The sequence below is a fragment of the Trypanosoma grayi genome (genome assembly GCF_000691245.1).
Source record: "Trypanosoma grayi strain ANR4 Tgr_293_V1, whole genome shotgun sequence".
NCBI lineage: Eukaryota > Euglenozoa > Kinetoplastea > Trypanosomatida > Trypanosomatidae > Trypanosoma > Trypanosoma grayi.
Window position 1 is genome coordinate 6,112 of NW_008825912.1, and position 11,016 is coordinate 17,127.

The following is an 11,016-nucleotide window of genomic DNA, read 5'->3' on the forward strand; positions in this document are numbered from 1 at the left end:
TTCACTACCACCATTCAGCCCACCATGGCGCACATTACGGCAACAGGTGCCTTCGCTGCTGGTGTCGTGATCGTCCTCTCGGCCACCAACTACTTCTTCTTTGCGTGGCCGGCCGCGCTTCTACTTGTGGCGCGCCTCGTCTGCCGCGCGCGCCCCGCCGTCCTTGTGCGTGTCTTCGACGCCTGGTACGACAGCGTGCAGCAGGCGTGGATGGGGCTCGTGACTATCGTGCTCGAGGGCGTGCTGCGGCTGCGCGTCGCATACACCATCGTGTCCCCGTCGAAGAAGGAGGATGGAAGGACGGAAACAGCGGCGGTGACAGCGCCTCGGCAGCTCGCGGACATTCTGGCGGCACCGCAACGCGGGAAGTTTAAGATCATTCTGCTCAATCACCGCTGTCGCGCGGATTGGCTTATGGTGTTTCCTTTCCTCGCACGCGCAAACGCCGCGCGGCAGGTCCGCATTGTACTGAAAGCGGAGCTGAACCGTTTCCCTATATTTGGCTGGTCGATGCAGCTGTTCCGCTATATGTTTCTCTCACGCAGATGGGACAAAGATGAGGAGATGATACAGCAGATGATTTCACACTACCATTTCAGTGGCGGCGCGACCATCATGCTGTTCCCGGAGGGAACCGACCTCTCCCCAAGCAATGTGGAGAGGTCGAACGCCTACGCGGCCAAGAACGGCTTGCCGCTGTTCCACCACGTACTGAATCCACGTTCAACAGGATTCTTGGCGATTAAGAATATGATTGGGGCGGAAAACATCGAAGAAATCATTGACATGACGTTGGGCTACACAGACTTTGTACCAGGGGAGCGTCCGACGGAGCTGTGTATCGTTAATGGCCGCATGCCGAAAAAGGTGCACATGTTATGCACGCGCCATCGCTTGGCAGGGAGCCGACAACACCAGGAAGAGAAGGACGCATTCCCCGCCGACGATGAGGGCCTGCGCGCATGGCTCAACGACCGCTTTGCCAAGAAGGAGGTGCTGCTCTCGCAGTTCTACTCCAACAATCCAGTGGGGTTCGAGGCACACCAAGTCCGTAGCGTCCTTGGTGAGGATTGCGATGTCGTCGCGTACGATGAAGACGAGGACGCCACACAGCACCCTGGCAGCACAAAACTCGCTCGGTTGGTGGCAGGCGTGGGGCTGTGGCGCGGCTTTGTTGGTGTGCTGGCCTTTTGGCTGGCGCCGGTACTCTACTGTGCGTTTTACGGCGGCTTGAGGTTGATTCTATGGTGCGTGCTGTGCAGCTTCACCTGCGCCTGGATAGCGCGAAAGAAAGAGAACCTCGCGGTGTGGCTCCTCCAGTTGCGGCGGGAAAAGACTGGAGGTAAGCAGGCTAAACAGGATTGATGAGTCGTGGTATTACCGATAAAAAGAGGTGCTTGCTTGCCGTCTGCCGATCAGGAGCAGGTGCTCTGGCCTCTTGCAAAAGTGGGTTTTTTTGTTGTTGTTCTGAGCTACACCACGGCCACCACTTCTTCCATATCTACTCACAAGCCCCCACACACATATATATAAATATATNATATATATATATATATATTTATTTATTTATTTATGTTTATATATACATATGCCATATGATACACTTTATTTCACTCTTTCTATCTTCATTCTTTGCTGTTGTTTTTGCGTGCGTAAATACCCACCAAACAAATGCACGCGCACCTGTAGTAGGAGAAGTGATCCCCCATAGAGGAACGAACACACACTCACACTCACACCCACGCCCCCCACACACGAACACACACTCACTCACACACACGCGACGTGATGCCCGCCGCCACTCATTACGTGCCGCACTCAGAGCAGACAAAGGCGCACTATGAGCGATTTCTGCGGGACCTGCGACGCTGGCTGCCGCCCGGCCTCGACGATGCAGTGGGTGAAATAGCAGAGGAGACACTCTCTATTGTCTGCCGAGCGAGCACTGGTGGCACAGCGGCAGGCCCGGCACAATTGCAGCAGGTGCGCAAGCAGCTGGAGGTGCTGCTCGACGCCCAGCTGAGCGCGGAGGCGCTACACGAGGTGCTGCTGTACGGCCGCCTGATTGACGACTTCGTGGTGAGCGACGAAGCGGAGGAGACACACCGTGGGGGTGATACCGGCGCTGGAGTGGGCGACGGTCTTGGTGACTTGCTAATGCTGCAGGAAGAAGATGGGGCGGCGTCGAGCTCGGATGACGAGGGGAGCGGCAACGTCAAGAACACTACGGGAGTTGCACGTGACAACAGGAGGGATCTTATGAAGTTTGCGGCCGATATTGAAGGTATCGCCGAAGACGATGAGGACGATGATGGCGATAATGACAACAACAACGACCATAACAATAATGGACGTGCGGCGCGTGTCACATTTGAGGAGGTGGCGTGCAACTCCAACTACGTGCGTGACTCGCTACGCCGACTGTTCCCCACGCAGAGCGTCGAGGAGTGTGATGTGCAGGCGGCGCGCGTGCTACAGTACGCGGCGCAGCGGCAGGTCGACCAGCTGACACTCGAGACACAACTCACGGCGTTCCTCGGCTGCTACGATGACGAAGCAGCAATGGATTGGATCGGTTCCGTTGCCGCGTCGCGGTGGGCGATTGTGTATGGCCTGCAGTTCTCCGAGGGGCGTAATCAGCAGGAGAAAAACGCTGTCATGGATGCCATGAAGGCACACGCACTGCAGGACCGTGTGGTGGAGCGGCTATACCAGAGCGTCACAGGTAAGGAAGTGGGCCCCAAAACGGGTGCGAGCAGCGCCAGCAACAACGACAACAACAATGGTGACAGTGGAAATGACGCTATGAAGCCACTTCGACGCGTTGACCTACAGGCGTATGCGTTTAAAGACGAACGTACACCTCACCAGCACACACGTGCGGTAGTGCCCCAGGGGACACAGCGTGCTGTGTTTGAAACCCATGACGAGGTCATACTTCCCCCAACGGCTTCTGTTACGGGAGACAATGCCTGTACGTCTGTAGACGCCTTTCCCGAGTGGGCACGTGCGGCATTCCCCGGCATCACACACCTAAATGTGATGCAGTCCAAAACTTTCGACTGCGCCTTCCACAGCGATGAGAACATGTTGGTGTGTGCGCCTACTGGAGCTGGTAAAACAAACGTTGCAATGATGACGATGCTGCGGGCTATCGCTAACGCCACCACGCGAGGCGGGGGTGTGAACCTGCGTGAGCTGAAGATGGTGTACGTGGCGCCCATGAAGGCCCTGGTGCAGGAGGTGGTACGCACTTTTTCCAAGCGTTTGGAACCTCTTGGCCTCACCGTCGTGGAGCTCTCCGGTGACACAAACGTGAACCAGGCACAGCTAGGCGAGGCGCAGCTTATTGTCACGACACCGGAGAAGTGGGACGTGGTAACACGCAAGTCTGTGGAGCTCGGTGTGGCATCGTTGCTGAAGCTTCTTATTCTTGATGAGGTTCATTTGCTGCATAACGAGCGTGGGCCCGTTCTGGAGGCAATTGTCGCCAGGACGATGTTGCAGCAGCAGCTGCGTGGCGAGGCGGAGATTCGTATCGTAGGACTCAGTGCCACGCTGCCAAACCACATGGACGTCGCGAGCTTTCTGCAAGTGGACCGGCAGCGGGGGCTGTTCGTCTTTGATAGCACATTCCGCCCGATCCCGCTGCAGCAGTCGTTTTGTGCCATCAAGAAAATGCGTGGGACGAACCAGGTTGCCGTGATGAACCTCGTGACGTATGATAAAGTGCTGCAGGCAGCAATGAACGGCGAGCAGTCGATGGTGTTTGTGCACTCCCGCAAGGATACGGAGTACACCGCGACCTACATGATGCGACGCATCATTGAGGACAAGCGTGCGCATTATTTTGTGCGCCCCGGGAGTGAATCTGAGCAGGTGCTGCGCGAGGCGGTGAATAACCCCTCGCACGCCATGCGGCCAAGCCTCCAGCAGCTTCTGCCGATGGGCTTTGCCGTGCACCACGCAGGCATGAGTCGTGACGAGCGACATGTCGTCGAGTCCCTCTTTGCGGCGCGGCATGTGCGAGTGCTGGTGTGTACCTCTACCCTCGCGTGGGGCGTTAACCTACCGGCGAATCAGGTCGTTATTAAAGGCACGCGTGTCTTCAACGGCGCGAAGGGTGAAACAGAACTGCTGAGCGCACTCGATGTGCTACAGATGTTCGGCCGTGCAGGACGTGTGGGGTTCGGCTCCACACTCGGCAAAGCCGCCGTTATCACGAGTGCCGACGACCTCCAGTACTACCTGGCTGTGCTGAACAACCAGCTTCCCATCGAGTCACAGATGATGAAGCGGCTTGTGGACATGTTCAACGCGGAGGTGGTGCTCGGCCATGTGGAGAGCATCGCGGAAGGTGTGCGGTGGCTGCAGCGCACGTACCTGTACGTCCGGATGCGGCGGGCGCCGGAAATTTACGGCACACGCGCTACCGAGTCCGACCCGCTCTTCTTGCGGCACTTGGAGAACATTGTTCACACCGCCGCCGATGACCTTCGCCGCTGCCAGATGGTGGAGTACGACGCACACGCACGGCGGATTGCCCCCACACCGTACGGCCGCATCGCATCCTTCTACTACGTCACGGCAGCTTCGATGGCCACGTACCTCGCACACCTCTCCAGCACCATGCACGATGTGGATTTGTTTCGTCTCTTCGCCATGTCGAAGGAGTTTTCACACATTGCAGTACGACCAGAGGAGCAAGCGCAGCTGCAGTACCTTCTAGAAAATGCCCCCATTGCCGTTCGCGAGAGTCGTTACACCCCACTGGCGAAAATCAACGTGCTGCTGCAGTGCTACATCAGTGACATGAGCTTACAGGGACTACCATTAATGAGTGAGCTCGTGTACGTAAAGGACTCAGCGCAGCGTATACTGCGGGCTCTTCACGAGATATGCGTGGTACGTGAATACGGCCGCACTGCGATGCAGGTGCTCCAGCTCTGCCTGATGGTCGTGCACCAGCAGTGGGCAGTGCAATCGCCTGTGAGGCAGTTGCGTCACACCGTCGCCCCCAAGACTTTTGCTGCCTTTATTCAGGCGCTGGAGAGTCGCCGTGTCGCATGGGAGGAAGTGCGTGAGTGGTCCCTGGAGGACCTCGCAGAGAAGCTCGGTGATGAGAGACGCGCGGAGTTAGCGCATGACTGCATTCGGCAGGTACCACACTTCACGTTGGAGGCCGCCGTGCGGCCGTTAACTCGAAGTATGATGTACGTTGATGTTGACATCACGCCAGACTTCACGTACAACGAGGTGGTGCACAACCGCACCGCCGGTGAGTTGCTGCTGACTGTGGAACACACCAATGGCCGCATTCTCCATCACGAGCGGCTCTTCTTTTCGTCGGCGGGTCTGCGCAGTGGCGAGACGCTTTCCGCACCCACTATTGTGGTGCCTATTGTCGAACCAAAACCAACGCATTACTTTGTGCGGTGCCAGTCAATGCATTGGCTTGGTGCCGAGTGCGCTGTCGCGGTGTGCTTGATGGACGTGCGACTACCAGATATCGCCCCGCCGCTGCTGGAGCTTCACCAGCGCCCGCCATCCACCGAGGATGAGTCAGCGTATGATGTATCTGCGACGCTGCAACAGTATGGCCTAGAGTCTGCTGCGGCGAAGGTGTTCCCCTTCACCGAGTTCTTCCCCACGCAACACGACCTCGTCACGCCTATCATGGCGCACCCCGAGGAGAATATCTTCGCCGCGCTGCCACCCGGCGGTGGCCGGACGGCGATCGCGGAGTTGTTTATTCTGCAATTCCTCCTGGAGGGTGCACTGCTGCAGCAGCAGCAGCAGGCACATGACGTTACTGTTCCTGTCACCGCTCCTGCTGCTGAAGAGGACGAAGGGGCCGAGGCGGTGGTCCCTGTCGTGGAGCGGAAGCTTTTGTATGTAACGGCGCACGAGGCCTGCGCGACGCGCCGATTTCACGACTGGCGTTTCAAGTTCGGCGAAGGCCTACAGCAGCGGGTGGTGAAGCTGGATCCCTTTGGCGAAGATCTTGCGACCAAGATGGCGAAGGTGCAACAGGCCACCATCATTATCGCGAGCGGCAGCAGCCTGGCCCCGTTGGTCCGCCGCGGTGCCACAGACTGTCTCGCTGGTGTCACGCACATAATCGTCGATCACGTGCACCTCATCCGTGCACCAGAGGGACGATGGATGGAGGAGTGCATTGCGCGGCTTCTGTCCAAGCCGTATGTGGTGAACAATGGACGACGTCCGGCGCGTCTTCTCGCCCTCTCATACCCGCTTATCAGCTGTACGGAGGTGTCGCGGTGGATGAAGATCCCTGCCGCACGGCAGTACAACTATGGCAAATCGTACCGGCAGCTGCGCGTGCGGCTGGAGGCGGTCAAGCATGCCGGCGCCCGCAGCCGCTATGAAGCGGCGGCGGTGTCAACGCTGAAGCTGCTGCAACAGGACCGCTATGCGGCAACACCCAACGTGGTGTTCGTACCAACCGCCCGTGACGCAGAGGATCTCACCAAGCGCATCCTTCTGCGCTGCCGCGACTTTGTCCCCAGCACGAGCTGCGACGATATGGAGGACCGCGGCCTCGCTCTGCTGCTGTCGACCGGCGTGGCGTACATGCACCGTGGTACAAGCCTCCTTGATGAGCTGATCATCATGGAGCATGTGGAGAAGCCAGCACGGCACCCCGACACAGACGCAGCACTTCCGCTGGTGCTTGTCTGCACGTTTGAGTCGGCGTGGCGTCTTCCTGCTGCACTCTTTGGCACCGCCTTCGTCTGCGCCGCGGAGCGTGTCGGCGTCCGCAGCGAGGAGGACGGTGCGTCTGCCGCCGACTGCTCTGTCGCAGAGTTGCTACAAATGACGTCGCGCGCCCTCAACGAGGCGGTGGTGCACTGCCGCGCGGCCCGGCGCTGGGTGTGGGCCCGTCTGCTCAACGACCCGCTCCCGCTCGAGTCGCACCTGCGCTACCCCGACGACTTCCGCGACGCCCTCAACGCCGCCATCGCACAGGGACGTGCGAGCGACATGCCAGGCGCGCTGCGCATCCTGCAGAGCCACTACTTCCTTTTCCACCTGCGCACCAACCTGCACTTCTATGGCGTGCCGTCGAAGGACGACATCCCGGCGTACGCGTCGGAGTTCGCGCGCACTGTGATTGCCTCCCTGCAGGCGGCCGGCTGCGTCGCGGTGACGGAGGGCAATGACGCTGAGGCCGTCACGCTACGGCCGACGCCACGCGGTATCGCTGCAGCGCACCACGGCATCAGCCTCGAGTCGCTTGAGGCTGTTTCGGAGGCAGCGAGAAGTGGCCGCACCGCAACGGTTGCAGACATGTGGCACCTGGTTGCATCGCGCTGCGTCGAGTTGACGCCACAGTACATGGGCGACGCCGCACATATCGCTGACAATGCAGAGCTGCGGGCGCTACAGACAATCGCCCGCGCGTTTCCTCACGGTTACGAGGTGCGCTACATTGACCTGGACTTCAGCAAAGGCTGGACAAAGGTCCAGCTGCTCATTCTGGCTCACTGCGCACGCATGTTCATTGGCCCCGCAGATCACATGTGGCACAAGGATGAAAATAAAAATTCAACTTCAGCCCACCCTTTGGCTTCAACATCGACAGCAGCTGTCGATCCGCAGCTGCTGCTGGACATACCCCACGCTGTGGCAGAACGGCTACGGGAGGACCTCCACGTGCTGCTTCCGGCCGTGCTGGAGGTGGTCCGTGGCGCATGCGAGATGTTTGACAGCAGGACACAGTGGCGGCATGCGCGCTACTTGATGCGCCTCGCGTCTCAAATCGAACGACGCGTGTGGGGGTTCGAAGATCCGTGTCTGCAGCTCCCATGTGTGCAGGAGACGGTAGCACTGCAACATCTGCTGACCGCGACCGACGGGCCATGGTCGCTTGAGCGGCTTCAGGAATTGTCCACCCAAGGAGCCGAGGCGGAGGCGGTGTGGGCGAAGTTGTCGCATGCGTTGGTGCAACACGCCGCGGTGCCGCGGGCAGCAGCGGCGGAGGCGCTCGTGCACCGACTGCGCGTGGAGGCCGCCGCGCTGCCCCGCGTCACGTTGCTGAAGGCGAGTGGGGCAGTCGAGCTGGTGGAAGGCGTGCATACCTTTGTTATACGCGTGGATGGCCGCATTACATGCCAACTGCCGCCGACATCATCATCGTCGCTGAAGGGTGAGGCGGCGGCCTGCAGCGGCAACTCGCTGGGCCCGTGGTGGGTGTCGTGCGTGGTGCGCCACAACGGGCGGACGGACGTGCCGGAGCGGCTCATGGCGCTCTGCGTCACGACGCCAGAGAATATGGCCAACAACAGTGCCAATGATGAGGAGGGGAATGAGCAGGAAGAGGCAGGGCCAACGTCGTCGCTGTGGCGCATCACCGGGTCGGTCTCGTTCCCTCTGCACGACGTGGACGGCGAGGACCTGGAGACGCTGACGATGACAGCGACTGTTGTAGCTGCGCGTTACCGCGCCGACGCGGAGGTGGACGTCGTGTTCGCCACAGAGTGAGCTGGCACGATAGAGAATCAGAAGCAGCAGCTGGAGTGGGGTGAGGGCAGAGGAGTAATGGAGGAGGGATAGCTTGACGACAAAGTATGAAAATGGAGGTGAAAGAAAAAAAAAACGCCAATGCCACAACAAGGTATATGATTTGTTGCATACTGTGCATTTGTGTGCGTGTGTGTGTTTGCGTGCTGTTGGCATACGGGGGCTATCATGACGGTGGGTGTCTTTGTGTGTACTGAAGTGCAACCAACACGCATACACACTGCGATGGAGAGAATGAGTAAGGTCACCGAAGGACGATTGGTGAAATAACAATGAAAGCATAAGAGAATTCTTTCAGCCTTCCTCTTCCCCGGCTCCTTGCGGCATAGTTATGCCGCCACCGCCGCCACTTTATTCCATGTACTTGCTCTGCAAACCTACACCTGCCTTTACTTTATGTATTTATGTGTTTCGCTTAACCTTGCTTTCTACTCGGCACAACCCATCGAACAACAATAAGAAGATCAACAAGAAAGTATACGCTTCTCTCCTCCGCCAGAAAGCGTTAGAGGTAGGGTGAGGAGTAGCAACACTAGCAGCCGCGCACCGCCTTAACAGCATAGGCTTTGCATCTGGACCCAGGCGGGGTTAGTCTATTCAGTGCGGAACGCTCTAAGTGAGACGACCTCAGAGCGTGTGGAGCCCGTGTCGTGTGAATCAGTTCGTCGCTCGCGCCACACATCATCGCAAACACATGCCGAATTCGCACCGGGAGCGTCCGCGGAATGGGCTTGCAGCAACCCACGGCGTCATACCACACACACACCAACAGCAACAGCAACCGCAAGCACACATTCGCTCGGCGAACTCATCGGCGTCGTCGCTGAGTGAAACAGATGGCGACGGAGCGGTACTGCCGCCCATCTCACCGTCGGCGCAAAAGGCACTGCATCGTGCCACGACACGTCTGCGTGGAAGTTCCACGCGACAGCAACATCCGCAGCAGCAACAGCAGCAGCAGCAAAATGACGGTAACGGGGCAAGTTGCCCAGTGCTGCCGCACGCCAGAGGGGCTGAGACCTCCCCGTCCAACGACGGCGACAACACAGAGTACATAGTCATCAGCGCCAAGGAGATTTTGCGTCTGGGCAGCACCTTCGGCGTCCCCCCAGCGCACGTGCAGGAGGTTGCCGTCGCGTCGGAGGGAGACCGCGAGCTCATGATCGCCATCCTGCAGAGCGAGTTGGAGGAGCGTGAGCAGCGTGGTGAACACACGCAGTGCTCTGCGCGGCGGTCCCGCAGCGGGAGTCTTGCCGCGTGGGCGTCACGACCGCGGCTGCTGTTCGGCTCCCGCCACACTGTAAAGCGGCTTATGATGTTCTTAGAGCTGCCACCGTCGTGGGAGGGTGATGTCATCCAGGCCCTCAACGAAGCGAAGGGCGATGCACAGGTTGCGGCGTCTGCACTCCTGCTGAAGATTGAGCAGGCAAACGGTACACCATCCCAACGACTCCCCCGCAATGGTGAAAGCATGTCGGAGCAGCAGTTCCAGGAGCTGCAGAACTACATCAGCCGCCTCAACACGCCGCTTGAGTTCACCAAGGCACAGGCACTCCGCAGCGAGTTTCCACAGCGGTCAATGCATGACATTGAGGACGCGCTCGTGCTGACCGACGGCGACTTGAATCAGGCTCGTCTGTATCTGGAACAGGTCCCCACGCAGAAAGAGTCTCGCCAGTCCCTCGAGCAGATTATCGCCGCCCCAGGCACGAGAAACTTTCCATGGAACGATCGGCGTAAGGCGACGCGTCGCTGCTCCACCGTCAGCATCACCCAGCCTCAGGAGGGTAACACGGTCCACCCCAGTCCGATGCGGTCGGCAAGCGTNGGCCAGCCGAACGAGGCGGCACCGCTGGTACTTGTCACGGCGCCCATCCCGTCTCCCCCTGGTGGCGCGAAGGGCGCGGCGCCGGCCGGCCGCCACTTGCATAGTCACACAACGTTAGAGACGGGCACCACGCTTGAGGTCTTCTCGCCGATACCCGCACCACCGATTCTTGAGTCTCCGCATGGAGGGAAGAGGATGCCACATGGGCTGCATGAGTCATCCGGACATTCAACCACAGCAAGCAAGCCTTCGACGCCACCAAACACGATTGGCAAACTACCGAGGCGCGGCAGCGTGGCCGCGCTGAACAATCCTCACGATGAGGATGATGATGGCCCATTGTCGCCACACTGCGTCGCCGCGCTTCAGTCTGCACTGAACGGGAGGGACCAAATTGTCGCGTTTGGGGAACTGACAGCGCCTAATTCTAGAGATTCCGCATCACCGCAGCCATCACCACCTTCAGGTACGTCAAAGGCCGAATCACCCGAGCGTCCAGCGGCATTATTACTGAAAGGTATTGCGGCGGCGAACTCTGGTCTATCCGCACCCGTTGGGTCGTTACCACCGCCAGGAGGCAAAGATGCGTCACCACCACCACCGCCACCACCGCCAGGAGGCAAAGATGCGTCACCACCACCACC

General features: G+C 59.2%; 3 protein-coding genes across 3 annotated transcripts in view; all 3 read left to right on the forward strand.

The window, feature by feature from the left end:
• Positions 1–24: 24 nt before the first annotated feature.
• On the forward strand, positions 25–1,365 carry DQ04_02931040 (putative acetyltransferase; the record flags this gene model as incomplete). The annotated part of the gene is made up of 1 exon (XM_009312346.1): positions 25–1,365. The coding sequence occupies one exon, from the start codon at positions 25–27 to the stop codon at positions 1,363–1,365; it is 1,341 nt and encodes a 446-aa protein (XP_009310621.1).
• Positions 1,366–1,788: 423 nt separating this feature from the next.
• DQ04_02931050 (putative ATP-dependent RNA helicase) lies at positions 1,789–8,505 on the forward strand (the record flags this gene model as incomplete). The annotated part of the gene is made up of 1 exon (XM_009312347.1): positions 1,789–8,505. One exon carries the CDS (start codon positions 1,789–1,791, stop codon positions 8,503–8,505), a length of 6,717 nt encoding a protein of 2,238 aa, XP_009310622.1.
• A 733-nt stretch (positions 8,506–9,238) lies between these two features.
• The window catches only part of DQ04_02931060 (formin), a gene marked incomplete at both ends in the record, with an annotated part of 2,058 nt that continues 280 nt past the window's right edge, over positions 9,239–11,016 (forward strand). Inside the window, one exon of the mRNA XM_009312348.1 lies at positions 9,239–11,016. This exon is cut by the window's right edge and continues 280 nt beyond it. Within this exon, the coding sequence (XP_009310623.1) occupies positions 9,239–11,016 (1,778 nt within the window).